The 17,389-nt window shown below is 43.4% G+C and overlaps 1 protein-coding gene across 2 annotated transcripts in view; it reads right to left on the reverse strand.

Annotated features, from left to right (window-relative positions):
• Positions 1 to 17,389, reverse strand: part of LOC124546839 (beta-glucuronidase-like) — a 375,007-nt gene that overhangs the window by 104,179 nt on the left and 253,439 nt on the right. For both annotated transcript variants that reach the window (XM_047125067.1, XM_047125068.1), the window contains exon 3: positions 4,679 to 4,861. In XM_047125067.1, coding sequence (XP_046981023.1) covers positions 4,679 to 4,861 — 183 coding nt within the window. The remainder of the gene's footprint in view (positions 1 to 4,678; positions 4,862 to 17,389) is intronic.

The raw sequence follows: 17,389 nt of genomic DNA on the forward strand, positions 1-17,389 counted from the left end.
CCTCTATTAAAGACGCCATTTTGAAGATACCGCCACCTATCTGAACTTAATGAAACTATAGGAACTGAAGCGAGAAAATTCCATGATGTCCAACAAAAAATCCCGCATTTTTCAGTCCGAACTGGCCGAGGAAAAAAGTGTTGTATTATTTACTGCATGCCGATCATATTATCCGTGACCACATCTTCGCTATTAGATACAAGAAGCCACCGCCTCACCGGTGTGCGTCTACCGGTCGTATATATCAAAGTATGGACACAGGAACGCCGCGTACAGCATGGAAGGAAGTCACTTGGCGACATGTTGCTAAATGCCGATAGCATGGCACGAGCACGTTGGAAATTACGTGGGCTGACGCACCTCGCTTGACAATAAGGCATCGATTTTGCGTGCTGGACGGTTATTCTGTAGTGGGATATACAGGGGATATGCAAAATAAGGTAAATAGTGGCAGTAATGGGATGGCTGTTTTTGACGGCCAGCAACGCAGGTAAGGCACGTGTCGCTCTGGACTGCGCTTGTTTAGTACGGACTAGGCATGAGTGCATGTTGTTCATGAGTAGAGCACACACTTCGTATTTGCATTCAGAGGCCGAAGTCGACGTGCAATGAAAGACCCAACAGAATTCCAAAGAGAAGAGATTGTGGGAGCCCAGTTAGCTGGGGCATCAGTAACCAAGACAGCTAACTTATTGAGTGTTTCAAGACCAACTATTTCATCAGTCATGACAGCCTACACAAAACATGGAAAGACATCATAGTGTAATCGCAACACGGGGCGCAAATCAAAACTAAATGACAGAGATTGTCGTACGCTAACACGAATTGTTTAAAACCAACATAAAACTACAACGGCTAAAGTGACTGCTGAGCTCAATAGTCATCCTCGAGACCCCGTATCTATTGACACTGTCTTCCGAAAACTCCATAAAGCGAATATTCATGGACGAGCTGCTATACCAAAACCATTACTGACGACAACCAACGCAATGGAGCGTAAGACATGCTCTCAGGAGCATAAATCCTGGACGGCCTTCAGTCCGAAACCGCGCGACTGCTGCGGTCGCAGGTTCGAATCCTGTCTCGGGCATGGATGTGTGTGATGTCCTTAGGTTAGTTAGGTGTAAGCAGTTCTAAGTTCTAGAGGACTGATGACCTCAGATGTTAAATCCCATAGTGCTTAAATGGTTCAAATGGCTCTGAGCACTATGCGGCTTAACTTCTGAGGTCATCAGTCTCGCCTAGAACTTAGAACTAATTAAACCTAACTAACCTAAGGACATCGCACACATCCATGCCCGAGGCAGGATTCGAACCTGCGACCGGAGCGGTCGCTCGGTTCCAGACTGCACCGCCTAGAACCGCACGGCCACTGCGGCCGGTCATAGTGCTTAGAGCCATTTGAACCATTTGAACCTGGACGGCTTATCTGGTTCGACGATTCAACTATTTTCGTTATTTCCAACTTCGGACCTGGTTTACGTCTGGTGAGCGCCAAAAGAAGCCTACAATCCTGATTGCTTGATTCCAACGGTTAAGAATGGAGGCGGAAGTGTGATAGCGTGGGTAGCCATATCATGGTATTCTGCTGGTCCCAACATTACTCTCAAGGGCCGTGTTACAGCCAACGATTACGTGAACATTTTAGGTGATCAGCTGCACCCCATGATTCAAGAGTTGTTCCCCAACAATGATGCCATAGTTCAGGACGATAATGGACTCATTTACACCGCCAGGACAGTATAATCGTGATATGAGGAGCATGCAACTGCAGCGTCTTCTTCCCTGGCCAGCACTGTCCCCGAATTTGAACATTATCGAACCCTTGTGGACGGTATCGGAGCGCACACTCCGGAGCAGATTTCTGCCCCCCTCGTCACTACAGGAGTTAGACTTTCTAATCGAAGAGTGGCAATAACATTCCACTGGAGGCTATGCAACCATTATATGCCAGTATTCCAAGAAGAACCGCAGCTGTATTGCGGGCAAATGGGGTCCAACCCCTTATTAATAAACCATTCCCAAGTAAGTACAGGTGTTCACATTATTTTGCCTATCCGATGTATGTACATTGGATGTGAATATCTACGTCTGTACTTCACAGGCCACCATAAGGTACGTGGCGGAGGGTACTTTGTTTACCACTGTCACTTCCTCCATTTAGGTTCCACTCACGAATGGTTCGCGAGAAGAACGATTGTAGGTAAGCCTCTGTGTGTACCGGAATATGTCTAATTTTAGCTCTATGGTGTTTTCGCGAGATATACGTAGGAGGAAGCGACATATTTGTTAACTCTTCTAGGAACGTACGCTCTCGGAACTTTTAACATAAAATCACACCGTGATGCAGAACGCCTCATTTGCAGCGTCTGCCGCTGTAGATGACTGAGTTCCTCCGTGAAGCTGTCGCGCTTATTTAATAAACCTATAACAGAACACGCTGCCAACCGTCCACCTCAAAGCTCATCAAACGACTTAGTGATCCCAAGCTCATCAAAAGAGCAGAGCGAAAGACAAACTCCTTCACTGACACAACTTCGGAATCCATTCCTGCTAAACCTAAATCTTCTAAGATTTCCGCTTCAATACTGACTGCTTTTAAGCCAAAACTTACAAAAATTTTGCAAGATATGTCATCTGTTTCATCTGTCGATAAAACCAAGAATTTTAAGACGGAGGCACCAACTGCATCCAAAGTGCTAAGCTCCGCCGAAAATATTGAAATTGTAAACAAAAAGAGGGATTATGGAAAGAAAGGAAACAGAAGGGAGGAGAAAAACAACTGTTCAACGAAACGTCATCGATATGGGCTTTCGGAGCCGACGCTCCACCCGTGTACCTTTGATGATCGCACGACGCAAAGCTTTACGCCTCGCCTGTGCCCGTCAACACCGACATTGGACTGTTGATGACTGGTAACAAGTTGCACAGTCGGAAGCGTGTCGTTTCAAATTGTACCGAGCGGATGGACTGTACGGATATGGAGACAACGTCATGAATCCATGGACCCTGCGTGTCAGCAAGGGGTTGTTCAAGCTGATGGAAGCTCTGTAATGGTGTGGGGCGTGTGCAGTTGGAGTGGTATAGGATCCCTGATACGTCTAGATACGACAGGTGACATGTACGTAAGTATCCATTCACGTCCATTGTGCATTTCGACGGAATTGGACAATTCCATCACGACAATGAGACACCCCACACGTCCAGAACTCCTACAGAGTGTCTCCAAGAACTCTCTTCTGAGTTTAAACACTTCCGCTGGCCACCAAACTCCCCACACATGAACATTATTGAGCATATATGAGATGCCTTGCAACGTATTGTTCAGAAGAGATGTCCACCCTCTCGTACTCTTGAGGGTTTATGGACAGCCTTGCAGGATTCACGGCGTCAATTCCCTCCAGCACTACTTCAGACATTAGTCGAGTCTGTGCCACGTCGTGTTGCGACACTGCTGCTTGTCTCTACACGATATTAGGCGGGTGTACCAGTGTCTTTGACTCTTCTTACTTACTTACTTATTTACTCACTGGTCATACCGGACTCGAGAGTCCATTACCGCAGCAACGTATTTTCTCCATCTGTCCCTGTCTTGGGCTATTTCCTTCCATTCACCTTCATTCAATACCTAGGCTCCTCAAATCAACCTTCACATTATCCTCCCATCTACGCCTCGGTCTCCCCACAGGACGTTTTCCTTCTAGGTGCCCTACCAGTATTCTGCACGCTGCCCTGCCCTCATCCCTTCGAGCTACGTGACCCGCCCATCGCAGCCTACGTGATTTAATAATACTGATTATGTCAGGGCTTGAATAGAGTTCGTGAACCTCTTCGTTATTCAGTTTTCGCCGCTCTCCGCTAATGTCATCCCTTTTTGCTCCGAAAATTTTCCTCAAAATTTTGTTTTCAAATACTCGAAACGGCTTTTCATTTTGCACAGTGAGAGACCAAGTCTCACACCCTTACAGCATAACTGGTAGAATAATAGTTACGTATATTCTAATCTTTAAATTCCTAGACAATACACTTGATGAAAGTAATCTATTCAGTGAGAAGTAGCACACATTTCCTGCCTATAATCTCTTCTTCAGACTGGATTCAATCTCATATCTCGAAGTGATTTCCATGCCTAGATACTTAAATGTGTTCACTAATTCAAACTGCGTGTCTCCAACTCTTAACATTCCCTGATCTACTGCTGTTGGCATTCTAGTAGTAACCAGGTATTTAGTTTTGTCCTCACTTATCCTTAGACCTACATCTTGACTAGCCTTGATTAATGCATTCACATTTACGGTTACAGATTCTTTCCTATCACTAATGATGTTTAGATCATCTGCATTCCCTAATATCTTAATATTTCCATTTAACTCCACACCCTCTGAATTATCTGCTGCCATTCGTACAATATATTGTAGGACTAAATTAAAAAGTAGCGGAGACAGGGCATCTCCCTGCTTAAGTCCGTTCTTTATTACAAATTCTTCTGACTCCAATTTCTCCACGCGTACTCTACCTTTTGTGTTTTTCAAACTCTTCGGTGTATAAAACTCCGTACCAGTACAGGACTAAGGAGCCGAGCCACTGAAGAAAGGTGGCCTTAGTGTAGACTGCGTGAACCACGTTGCGCATGGCAACCGACGCCCCCACGAGCGCTAGTGAGGGCAGGCGTACTCACCACCTGCGCGAAGTAGTGGACGCTGCCGAAGCGCAGCCAGACGCGTCTGCCGGACTCCCTCCAGGCGGCGGGCGCGAAGAAGCGCCGGTCGTACCAGGCCAGCCCCACGTGGTCGCGCAGCGCCGCCTCCTGCGTCACGTCGTTGTAGCTGGCCGGCACCGGCATCTGCACCACGGCGCCCGTCTGCAACAGCGTGTCCGCCTTTGCGTCAGCTCTATTCTCCGGGGTGTGCAAACGAGTCAACACGTACATTTCCTTCAAGTGAATTTCAAGTAAGTGACACAGCGCATGACACCAAGCGAGGTGGCGCAGTGGTTAGACACTGGACTCGCATTCGGGAGGACGACGGTTCAATCCCGCGTCCGGCCATCCTGATTTAGGTTTTCCGTGATTTCCCTAAATCGCTCCAGGTAAATGCCGGGATGGTTCCTTTCAAAGGGCACGGCCGACTTCCTGCCCCGTCCTTGCCTACTCCGATGAGACCGATGACCTCGCTGTCTGGTCTCCTTCCCCACAACAACCATCCAACCAACCAACAGCGCATGAAATACAGTGGACAAAACGCAAGTTGCATATTGCCAAATCTTTAGTATTGAACGTTGTGATCCAGCAATAGGTGATGATACCAGTACATTGGCCTGTTTGTAATGTATCGGGTGATCAAAAAGTCAGTATAAATTTGAAAACTGAATAAATCACAGAATAATGTGGATAGAGAGGTACAATTAAGCTTCTTCATCTCCCAGTACCTAATGCAACCTACATCCTTCTGAATCTGCTTAGTGTATTCATCTCTTGGTCTCCCTCTACGATTTTTACCCTCCACGCTGCCCTCCAATACCAAATTGGTGATCGCTTGATGCCTCAGAACATGTCCTACCAACCGATCCCTTCTTCTAGTCAAGTTGTGCCACAGACTTCTCTTCTCCCCAGTCCTATTCATTACCTCCTCATTAGTTATATGATCTACCCATCTAATCTTCAGCATTCTTCTGTAGCACCACATTTCGAAAGCTTCTATTCTCTTCTTGCCCAAACTAGTTATCGTTCATGTTTCACTTCCATACATGGCTACGCTCCATACAAATACTTTCAGAAACGACTTCCTGACACTTAAATCTATACTCGATGTTAACAAATTTCTCTTCTTCAGAAACGCTTTCTTTGCCATTGCCAGTCTACATTTTATATCCTCTCTACTTCGGCCATCATCAGTTATTTTGCTCCCCAAATAGCAAAACTCCTTTACTACTATAAGTGTCTCATTTCCTAATCTAATTCCTTCAGCATCACCCGACTTAATTCGCCTACATTCCATTACCCTCGTTTTGCTTTTGTTGATGTTCATCTTATATCTTCCTTTCAAGACACTATCCATTCTGTTCAACTGCTCTTCTAAGTCCGTTGCTGTCTCTGACGGAATTACAATGTCATCGGCGAACCTCAAAGTTTTTATTTCCTCTCCATGGATTTTAATACCTACTCCGAATTTTTCTTTTGTTTCCTTCACTGCTTGCTCAATATACAGATTGAATAGCATCGGGGAGAGGCTACAAACCTGTCTCACAACCTTCCCAACCACTGCTTCCCTTTCGTGCCCCTCGACTCTTATAACTGCCATCTGGTTTCTGTACAAATTGTAAATAGCCTTTCGCTCCCTGTATTTTATCTCTGCCACCTTCAGAATTTGAAAGAGAGTATTCCAGCCAACATCGTCAAAAGCTTTCTCTAAGTCTACAAATGCTAGAACCAAAAAAATACAAAAGTTCAAAAAATGTCCGACAGATGGCGCTTCATCTGATCAGAATAGCAATAATTAACATAACAAAATAAGACAAAATAAAGATGATGTTCTTTACAGGAAATGCTCATTATGTCCACCATCACTCCTCAACAATATATGTAGTCGAGGAATAGTGTTGTGAACAGCACTGTAAAGCATGTCCGGAGTTATGGTGAGGCATTGGCGTCAGATGTTGTCTTTCAGCATCCCTAGAGATGTCGGTCGATCACGATGCACTTGCGACTTCAGGTAACCCCACAGCCAATAATCGCACGGACTGAGGTCTGGGGACCTGGGAGGCCAAGCATGACGAAAGTGGTGGGTGAGCACACGATCATCACCAAACGACGCGCGCAAGAGATCTTTCACGCGTCTAGCAATATGGGGTGTTTCCTTTTTTTTTTTTTTTTTTTTTTGTTCTAATAAAACCCCATGTCATTCCAGGCATGTGTGTCAATTTTTACCTTTCTATCTACATTATTCCATGGTTCAAATGGCTCTGAGCACTATGGGACTTAACATCTGTGGTCATCAGTCTCCTAGAACTTAGAACTACTTAGAACTACTTAACCTAACTAATCTAAGGACATCACACACATCCATGCCCGAGGCAGGATTCGAACCTGCGACCGTAGCGGTCACGCGGTTCCCGGCTGAAGCGCCTAGAACCGCACGGCCACACCGGCCGGCTCATTATTCCATGGTTTATTAAGTTTTCAAATTTATACTGACTGTTTGGTCACCCTGTACTTCTATCGGAAGCAGTCCATGATTCTGCCGTTAGGTGGTAGTATATGCAGTCTATGGAAACTGCGTCACCTGTGAACATTGCAGAACTTGCGTTGTGTATCATTACGAGAGTTGTGTTGGTTCACGGACTGTATGTGGGAGCGCACGTTGTTGTGATTCAAAGTCATGTCTCTATGTCTCTGGAATCTGAAACAACTTTCTAGAGAGAGGATCAGTTGAAGATCGCCGCAGAAATGGCCGCAGAAGCAAAACAACAGGTATGCAGGAACGATACCTGCGTAAAACAAGAGGCAAAAAACACCCAACATAACGCTACATGTCTACGGCGGCTGTAGAGGAATGGGATAAATACCAAGGCTCGTCTGGACAATTAAGTAAGAAGTATGCCTAACCGCATTTAAAAGTATCTTCAATTACGAGGAGGGCCAATTTGTTCCTAGACAGTGTGCTACTCAACATGACAGCGAGAAGAAACTGTAGTGTTTATAGTTGTTTGGTTTCTGTCTCTCATTTCTGTTTACCAAGTGGAAAAGAGTTTATCTTGTTTATTTTTGTTTCCTTATGACTGTAACTGACAGAACAAAATCAGTTTTGTTTCCTATTATGTCCAGTATTGACAATATAGCAATATGCAACATTTATTTTGACCATTGTATTATTGATTCTGAGAACATGCTCTCCAAACGAGCAGAATAAGCTGCCAAACAGAAAGTGCTTAAATTCGGTCTTAAACTCCACCACATTATCTACAAGGTGTTTAATATGCTTTACCATGTTACTGAATGCGTGTATCGCTATGTATAGGATTCCATTCTGTGCTAATGTTAACCTCTTGAAGCCACTGCAGAGATCGTTTTTGGTACCGATTGCAAATTCAAGTTTCTCATTACCTTTCGGGAAAAAAGGTAGTGGCAGTCACAAAGTACTTCAAAAAAGATATATTCTGTCAAACAGTTTGCAAAATTTAATCCTTTTTGGAAGATATCTCTGCTGAAATTTCTTCAATTAACTCTAGATACAGTTCTTACAACACACTTCCACATTTTGAAGAAACTATCACTATAAACTGAGTCACCAAACAATGACTTCATAACTTATTAGTGAAGGGAAATACGCAAAATAAATTAGTTTGTTCGTTTTTAAATCACTTATTCCAGTAACCATGCATACCACAAATATTACCGGACTGAAGCGCTTCTGTAACTCTAAGCAGCGGGTTACCCAGTGAAGGTCGTGGTTCTACCTCTAGTGCTGAAAACTTAAAACTTTCTATTTATGGCATTTCCTTGGTAAGCTATTTTTATAGCTTGTGGAGTTCTATAAGACTTACTAAATTTTATGTATTGTATCTTCTCAAAATTTAATGACTATCCACTTACTTTGATCTACCTGTTGGCTGCTTTTTCGCTAAGGGGAAGTACCATTTTTTTATTGCTATCTTTGTATCGTCGGTAAAAGTGACAAAATTTCCGTCTTCTGACTATTCAGTGGAAAATGTATATCAGAAATGACAGAGGACCAAAAATAGAACCTTGCCGTATTCTGTGTCTGATTGCTTCAAAATCTGAGTGCCCGTACTTAAGTGACCGACATAGAACTATGTCACGCTGCTTCCTGTACATCTAACCATTTTCACTGTGGTCAGGTGCATGATTCAAAGCCACACTGCTATACGACGACACCTGGGAAAGAAATTTCGTTTATGTTGACATTAGAAAACGCGGAGACAATGCGGACGTTGAATTTTCTTCTATAGAAATTATACCTCTACAGTTTGCTTGTGACGTGAGGTTAGGAAGAGCGAAAACGTTTTTTTAAAGGCGGCTTTATTCCGTGTGGTTCATGGTGTGGGTTCCTGGTATCATGTCCTAGTTCATGAACCACGGGCAACATATGAGTGACCAAGTAAGTGGTCCTGACAGTCGGGATACCAGTTACTTTGGAATAAGGCTGGGCATCTCGGTAATATTCCGAGTCGTGGCCACCTTTGTGCTCAGACGGCAAAGACTACCAAATCGACCGGTTAGTCCCTCAACCGTTAGGGGTAAAACTCAATGGGACCCGGGGCAAGTAAGGCTAGCAACCTGCTTCCCTGGTACTATAAATATAATGCTGGCAACAATCAGAGCAAAATGCCTCGGACCTTTGGAGATGACGGAGTTCCACCTCTAATTGACAAACCAGGGACTCCTAAGATACGACTCGGCAAACGAATGGTAACGAGGTGGGGAGCTATTAATATCAATGGGGGCTACTCTGGGAAAAAGGTAGAGCTGGCAGAGGCTGCAAGTAAGATGGCGTTGGACGTTTTAGCTGTAAGTGACATTCGGGTAAGGGGTGAGAAAGAAGAGGAAGTGGGAGAATACAAGGTCTACCTGTCAGGAGTCAAAGCAGGAATAGCACAATGGGGTGTAGGGCTTTTCATCAGGAATGAAATGGAACCCAGCGTAGTTGCAATAAGGTATGTAAACGAACGACTGATGTGGATAGATTTGACAGTGTCTAGCAAGAAAATTATGATTGTGTCAGTATATTCGCATTGTGAAGGGACAGATCAAGATAAGATGGATAGTTTTTATGACAAACTCAGTGATGTAGTTGTCAGAGTAAAGGACAAGGACAGTGTTCTGCTCATGGGTGATTTTAATGCCAGGACTGGAAATCGAACAGAAGGGTATGAAAAGGTTATGGGTAAATTTGGAGAGGATATGGAGGTCAACAGGAACGGGAAACAACTCTTGGATTTCTGTGCCAGTATGGGCTTAGTAATCACAAACTCCTTTTTTAAACATAAGAACATTCACCGGTATACTTGGGAAGACAGGGGAACCAGATCTGTCATTGACTATATAATAACAGACCAGGAATTCAGGAAGGCTGTGAGGGACACACGTGTATTCAGGGGATTCTTTGATGACACTGATCACTATTTAATCTGCAGTGAAATTGGTATTGAGAGGCCGAAAGTGCAGGAGGTCAGGTCCATGTGTAGGAGGATAAGAGTGGAGAAACTTCAGGATAAGGAAATCAGACACAAGTACATAACAGTGATCTCAGAAAGGTACCAGTTAGTTGAATGTAGTCAATTGCAGTCACTGGAAAAGGAATGGGCAAGGTACAGGGACACAGTACTAGAAGTGGCCAAAGAATGTCTTGGAACAGTAGTGTGTAAAGGTAGGATGAAGCAAACAGCTTGGTGGAATGACACAGTCAAGGCAGCCTGTAAAAGGAAAAAGAAGGAATATCAAAAATGGCTACATACTAGAACTCAGGTAGACAGAGAAAGTTATGTTGAAGAAAGAAACAAAGCCAAACAGATAATTGCAGCATCCAAGAAGAAATCTTGGGAAGACTTTGGAAACAGGTTGGAGACCTTGGGTCAAGCTGCTGGAAAACCATTCTGGAGCGTAATAAGCAGTCTTCGAAAGAGAGGTAAGAAGGAAATGACAAGTATTTTGGACAAGTCAGGAAAACTGCTGGTGAATCCTGTTGATGCCTTGGGCAGATGGAGGGAATATCTTGAAGAGTTGCTCAATGTAGGTGAAAATACGGTCAGTAATGTTTCAGATTTCGATGTGCAATGGGACAGGAATGATGATGGAAATAAGATCACATTTGAGGAAGTGGAGAAAATGGTCAATAGATTGCAGTGCAATAAAGCAGCTGGGGTGGATGAAATTAAGTCGGAACTCATCAAATACAGTAGAATGTCAGGTCATAAATGGCTACACATGATAATTGAAATTGCGTGGGAGTCGGGACAGGTTCCATCAGACTGGACGAAAGCAGTAATCACACCAATCTTTAAACATGGAAACAGAAAAGATTGTAACAACTACAGAGGTATCTCTTTGATCAGCGTTGTGGGTAAAATCTTCTCAGGTATTGTTGAAAGGAAATTGCGACTATTAGTTGAGGACAAATTGGATGAAAATCAGTGTGGGTTTAGGCCTCTTAGAGGTTGTCAGGACCAGATCTTTAGCTTACGGCAAATAATGGAGAAGTGTTATGAGTGGAACAGGGAATTGATCTATGCTTTACAGATCTAGAAAAGGCATATGATCGGGTTCCTAGGAGGAAGTTATTGTCTGTTCTACGTGATTATGGAATAGGAGCCAAACTTCTGCAAGCAATTAAAGGTCTTTACATAGATAGTCAGGCAGCAGTTAGAGTTGACGGTAAATTGAGTCCATGGTTCAGAGCAGTTTCAGGGGTAAAACAAGGCTGCAACCTGTCTCCTCTGTTGTTCATATTATTTATGGATCATATGATGAAAACAATAGACTGACTGGGTGAGATTAAGATAGGTGAACACAAAATAAGCAGTCTCGCATATGCGGATGACTTAGTTGTGAGGGCAGATTCTATTGAAAGTTTGCAAAGTAATATTTCGGAGTTAGATCAGAAATGTAGGGACTATGGTATGAAGATTAGTATCTCCAAAACAAAAGTAATGTCAGTGGGAAAGAGATATAAACGGATTGAGTGCCAAATAGGAGGAACAAAGTTAGAACAGGTGGACGGTTTCAAGTACTTAGGATGCATATTCTCACAGGATGGCAACATAGTGAAAGAACTGGAAGCGAGGTGTAGCAAAGCTAATGCAGTGAGCGCTCAGCTACGATCTACTCTCTTCTGCAAGAAGGAAGTCAGTACCAAGACTAAGTTATCTGTGCACCTTTCAATCTTTCGACCAACTTTGTTGCATGGGAGCGAAAGCTGGGTGGATTCAGGTTACCTTATCAGTAAGGTTGAGGTTACGGATATGAAAGTAGCTAGGATGAATGCAGGTATTAGTAGATGGGAACAATGGCAGGAGGGTGTGCACAATGAGGAAATCAAAGAAAAACTGGGAATGAACTCTATAGATGTAGCAGTCAGGGTGAACAGGCTTAGATGGTGGGGTCATGTTACACGCATGGGAGAAGCAAGGTTACCCAAGAGACTCATGGGTTCAGCAGTAGAGGGTAGGAGGAGTCGGGGTAGACCAAGGAGAAGGTACCTGGATTCGGTTAAGAATGATTTTGAAGTAATAGGCTTAACATCAGAAGAAGCACCAATGTTAGCACTGAATAGGGGATCATGGAGGAATTTTATAAGGGGGACTATGCTCCAGACTGAACGTTGAAAGGCATAATCAGTCTTAAATGATGATGATGATGATGATGGCTTTATTCCGTTTTATTTACAGGAATGCATACTAGTTGTGATAAATCTGTTGCTATGAAGTACCCAGCTGACCATTTAGACTAGTGTTAGTCAGTCTGGTGCCTGGGCACGAGGCGGTAGGGGGCTTTAAAAACATTTTCATTATATTTTCATAAAATTTTGACCTTAAGTACTTGGCAAGTAATTATTATTATTATTATATGCTTTAACTCGCTGTGACACTGCTGTATACATCTTGTGAAGTAAAATTACTTATCTAATTTAAAAAACCCCGTTACTGTGGAACTGGTGGGCAGCTAGGTAATTTTACTACTAACAGAGATACAAAAACGCGCGCTAGGTAGAAAAGGTTTACTCCCTCTGATTTAGACGAATGTAGTGCGCCTGACCATCAAAGTCGCCGCTACTAGGCAATACCAGACGATGGCCGTGCTACAGCAGAAACAAATTTTCCAAGATAAAATCTTAGAAACAAATTTTCCAGCGTAATATCTTGTTCTTTTCTCGTAGTACTGTTACAAGCACAAAGTTGACTCAGACGGGATAGCATAAATTTTTAGTGTTGGTCAAAGTTAATTTTCTTGTGTGACCATTGTGATGTGATGTCATTAGTGGCAAGTGAATAAGCTGATTTACGTTTTTCCTCTTTACATGCAAAGAATCATTCAAAAAAATATCTTTTATTTAAAACATCTAAAACATAGTAACAGTACATTCCTTTTTCATTCAGAAAGCGAAAGTAGTTGAGTAACCACATATGATCATTCTGCTAACTAGAGCACGCTAAATATACACAGTACATGTTGTTGTTGTCCGCAGCTCGTGGTCGTGCGGTAGCGTTCTCACTCCCCGCGCCCAGGTTCCCGGGTTCGATTCCCGGCGGGGTCAGGGATTTTCTCTGCCTCGTGATGACTGGGTGTTGCGTGATGTCCTTAGGTTAGTTAGGTTTAAGTAGTTCTAAGTTCTAGGGGACTGATGACCATAGATGTTAAGTCCCATAGTGCTCAGAGCCATTTGAACCATTTTTTGTTGTTGTTGTTGTGGTCTTCATTCCGGAGACTGGTTTGATGCAGCTCTCCATGCTATTCTATCCTGTGCAAGCTTCATCATCTCCCAGTACCTACTGCAACCTACATCCTTCTGAATCTGCTTAGTGTATTCATCTCTTGGTCTTCTTCTACGATCTTTACCCTCCACGCTGCCTTCCAGTACTAAATGGGTGATCCCTTGATGCCTCGAACATGTCCTACCAACAGATCCCTTCTTATAGTCAAGGTGTGCCATAAATTTCTCTTCTCCCTAATTCTATTCAATACCTCCTCATTAGTTATGTGATCTACCCATCTAGTCTTCAGCATTCTTTTGAAGCAACACATTTCAAAATCTCCTATTCTGCTCCTATTCTGGATTTTAATTCCTACTCCGAATTTTTCTTTTGTTTCCTTTACTGCTTGCTCAATATACAGATTGAATAACATCGGGGAGAGGCTACAACCCTGTCTCACTCCCTTCCCAACCACTGCTTCCCTTTCATGTCCCTCGACTCTTATAACTGCCATCTGGTTTCTGTAGAAATTGTAAATAGCCTTTCGCTCCCTGTATTTTATCCCTGCCACCTTCAGAATTTAGAGTATTGCAGTCAACATTGTAAAAAGCTTTCTCTAAGTCTACAAATGCTAGAAACGTAGGTTTGCCTTTCCTTCATCTATTTTCTAAGGTAAGTCGTAGGGTCAGTTTTGCCTCACGTGTTCCAACATTTCTACGGAATCCAAACTGATCTTCCCCAAGGTCGGCTTCTACCAGTTTTTCCATTCGTCTGTAGAGAATTCGTGTTAGTATTTTGCAGCCGTGGCTTATTAATCTGATGGTTCGGTAATTTTCACATCTGTCAACACCTGCTTTCTTTGGGATTGGAATTATTATATTCTTCTTGAAGTCTGAGGGTATTTCGCATGCCTCATACGTCTTCCCCCCCCCCCCCCCCCCCCCCATTGGCTCTCCCAGCGCAACCAGTAGGTCTAACGGAATGTTGGCTATTCCCGGGCCTTGTTTCGACTTACATCTGTCAGTGCTTTGTCATATTCTTCCCGCAGTATCGTATCTCCCTTTCCATGTTTCTCTACGTCTTCTTTCATTTCCATAATATTGTCCTCAAGTGCATCACCCTTGTACAGACCACTATACACTCCTTCCACCTTTCTGCATTCTCTTCTTTGCTTAGAATTGGATTTCCTTCTGAGCTCTTGATATTCATACAACTGGTTCTCTTTTCCCGAAAAGTCTCTTTAATTTTCCTGTAGGCAGTATCTATCTTACCCCTAGTGAGATATGCCGCTACATCCTTAGATTTGTCCACTAGCCATCCTTACATCCTCCAAACGACGAGACTAGCACGTTTTTCTCGAAGGAGAGCCATAGAGAGATGCCGAAACAATTTCGGACGTAAGCACGAAAGTGAGGTGATGTCATTACGGTTGACATAACATTCAAATTAACGAATAACGTTAGTATATCGTACATTTCCCGATTGACATAGCTATCTGCATGTTATTCTAAATAGATTGTTCAGCTATCGAATGAGCTCTCGACAAGATATGATCCTAATGCACAGACCCTACAGTTTTAAATGTTGTTTGTTGTGGTCTTCAGTCCTGAGACTGGTTTGATGCAGCTCTCCATGCTACTCTATCCTGTGCAAGCTTTTTCATCTCCCAGTACCTACTGCAACCTACATCCTTCTGAATCTGCTTAGTGTATTCATCGCTTGGTCTCCCTCTACGATTTTTACCCTCCACGCTGCCCTCCAATACTAAATTGGTGATCCCTTGATGCCACAGAACATGTCCTACCAACCGATCCCTTCTTCTGGTCAAGTTGTGCCACAAACTTCTCTTCTCCCCAATCCTATTCAATACTTCCTCATTAGTTATGTGATCTACCCATCTAATCTTCAGCATTCTTCTGTAGCACCACATTTCGAAAGCTTCTATTCTCTTCTTGTCCAAACTATTTATCGTCCATGTTTCACTTCCATACGTGGCTACACTCCATACTAATACTTTCAGAAATGACTTTCTGACACTTAAATCTATGCTCGATGTTAACAAATTTCTCTTCTTCAGAAACGCTTTCCTTGCCATTGCCAGTCTACATTTTATATCCTCTCTACTTCGACCATCATCAGTTATTTTGCTCCCCAAATAGCAAAACTCCTTTACTACTTTAAGTGTCTCATTTCCTAATCTAATTCCCTCAGCATCACCCGACTTAATTATTCTACATTCCATTATCCTAGTTTTGCTTTTGTTGATGTTCATCTTATATCATCCTTTCAAGACACTGTCCATTCCGTTCAACTGCTCTTCCAAGTCGTTTGCTGTCTCTGACAGAATTACAATGTCATCGGCGAACCTCAAATTTTTTATTTCTTCTCCATGAATTTTAATACCTACTCCGAATTTTTCTTTTGTTTCCTTTACTGCTTGCTCAATATACAGATTGAACAACATCGGGGAGAGGCTACAACCCTGTCTCACTCCCTTCCCAACCACTGCTTCCCTTTCATGACCCTCGACTCTTATAACTGCCATCTGGTTTCTGTACAAATTGTAAATAGCTTTTCGCTCCCTGTATTTTACCCCTGCCACCTTTAGAATTTGAAAGAGAGTATTCCAGTCAACAGTTTTAAATGGAGATACAATTAAAGTTGTACTGCTTACGGAATGTAGATCTGCAGCATCCTTTGACCACACTCTGTCATGATAAACAAACATCTGATAGTGTCAGCCGTCAGAATATGAAGTGGAACTTTCTTATGGGCTAAGGTACATTTGGCCTAAATCGAGAGGCAACTTTGGCTCTGAGCACTATGGGAGTCAACATCTGAGATCATCAGTCCCCTAGAACTTAGAACTACTGAAACCTAACTAACCTAAAGACATCACACACATCCATGCGCGAGGCAGGATTCGTACCTGCGACCGTAGCGGTCGGGCGGTTCCAGACTGTAGCGGCTAGAACCGCTCGGCTACCCCGGCCGGCAGAGGCAACTTTGATTCATCGGTACGAGACTGTGAAACTATGGGTATACGTCCTAAAAGAAATACTAAAAGTTTGTAAGCTCGACGTTATGTTGAACTAGTGAGTGACATCCATCTTACACAATCCTGGACACGACAGTCGCCACGCCATGAAGGCAGCATATGGCGAAAGTCAAATTGGCATGAAGTGTACTATATATATGTGATATGCTAATGATTTGCTTTTCGGTACCACCGAGCAAAGCCGGTCGGAGTGGCCGAGCGGTTCTTGGCGCTACAGTCTGGAACCGCGTGACCGCTACGGTCGCAGATTCGAATCCTGCCTCGGGCATGGATTTGTGTGATGTCCTTAGGTTAGTTAGATTTAAGTAGTTCTAAGTTCTAGGAGACTAATGACCTCAGATGTTAAGTCCTATAGTGCTCAGCGCCATTTGAACCATTTTTACCGAACAAAGCAGGTAGGAGCAACGTCATCTGCATTCTGTTTATAACGAAACATCACGCAGTGCGCTCCTCGTTCAGAAATCGCAACTGAATGTTGCTTGTTTGGAGAAGGTCGTGTTATGGTTCGTGTAAGGAGGAGAACATTTACCTATACTTTTCGGAATTTGACAGCAGTATGTTCATAGTCTCTCGACACTGCGGTTTATCGTTCAGTGACATTGCTGCTCGCGCCGGGTGGAATCCGGTAACTGTCATGTGAATTTGGAATCGCTAGGTTGAGGAGAATCCCTTATCAACGCCATGAAATCTATCAATGGCCCCAATCTACTGGCGCGCTAGAGGACAGTGATCCGCAATTTTGTTACATGATGTCATGCGTAGTCTTGTTATTTTAATGACCAGCAATGGAGAAGGAAAGGAAAAATGTGTGCAGGAGAGTAGCAGGGCATTGTATGTTCTGGCAAAAAATGGTGACTCATCACCTGTAGTACTTTCTTATCCGCAGCGTCGCATTACAGCTGAGAC

The sequence above is a fragment of the Schistocerca americana genome, chromosome 1 (genome assembly GCF_021461395.2).
Source record: "Schistocerca americana isolate TAMUIC-IGC-003095 chromosome 1, iqSchAmer2.1, whole genome shotgun sequence".
In the NCBI taxonomy this organism is placed as follows: domain Eukaryota; kingdom Metazoa; phylum Arthropoda; class Insecta; order Orthoptera; family Acrididae; genus Schistocerca; species Schistocerca americana.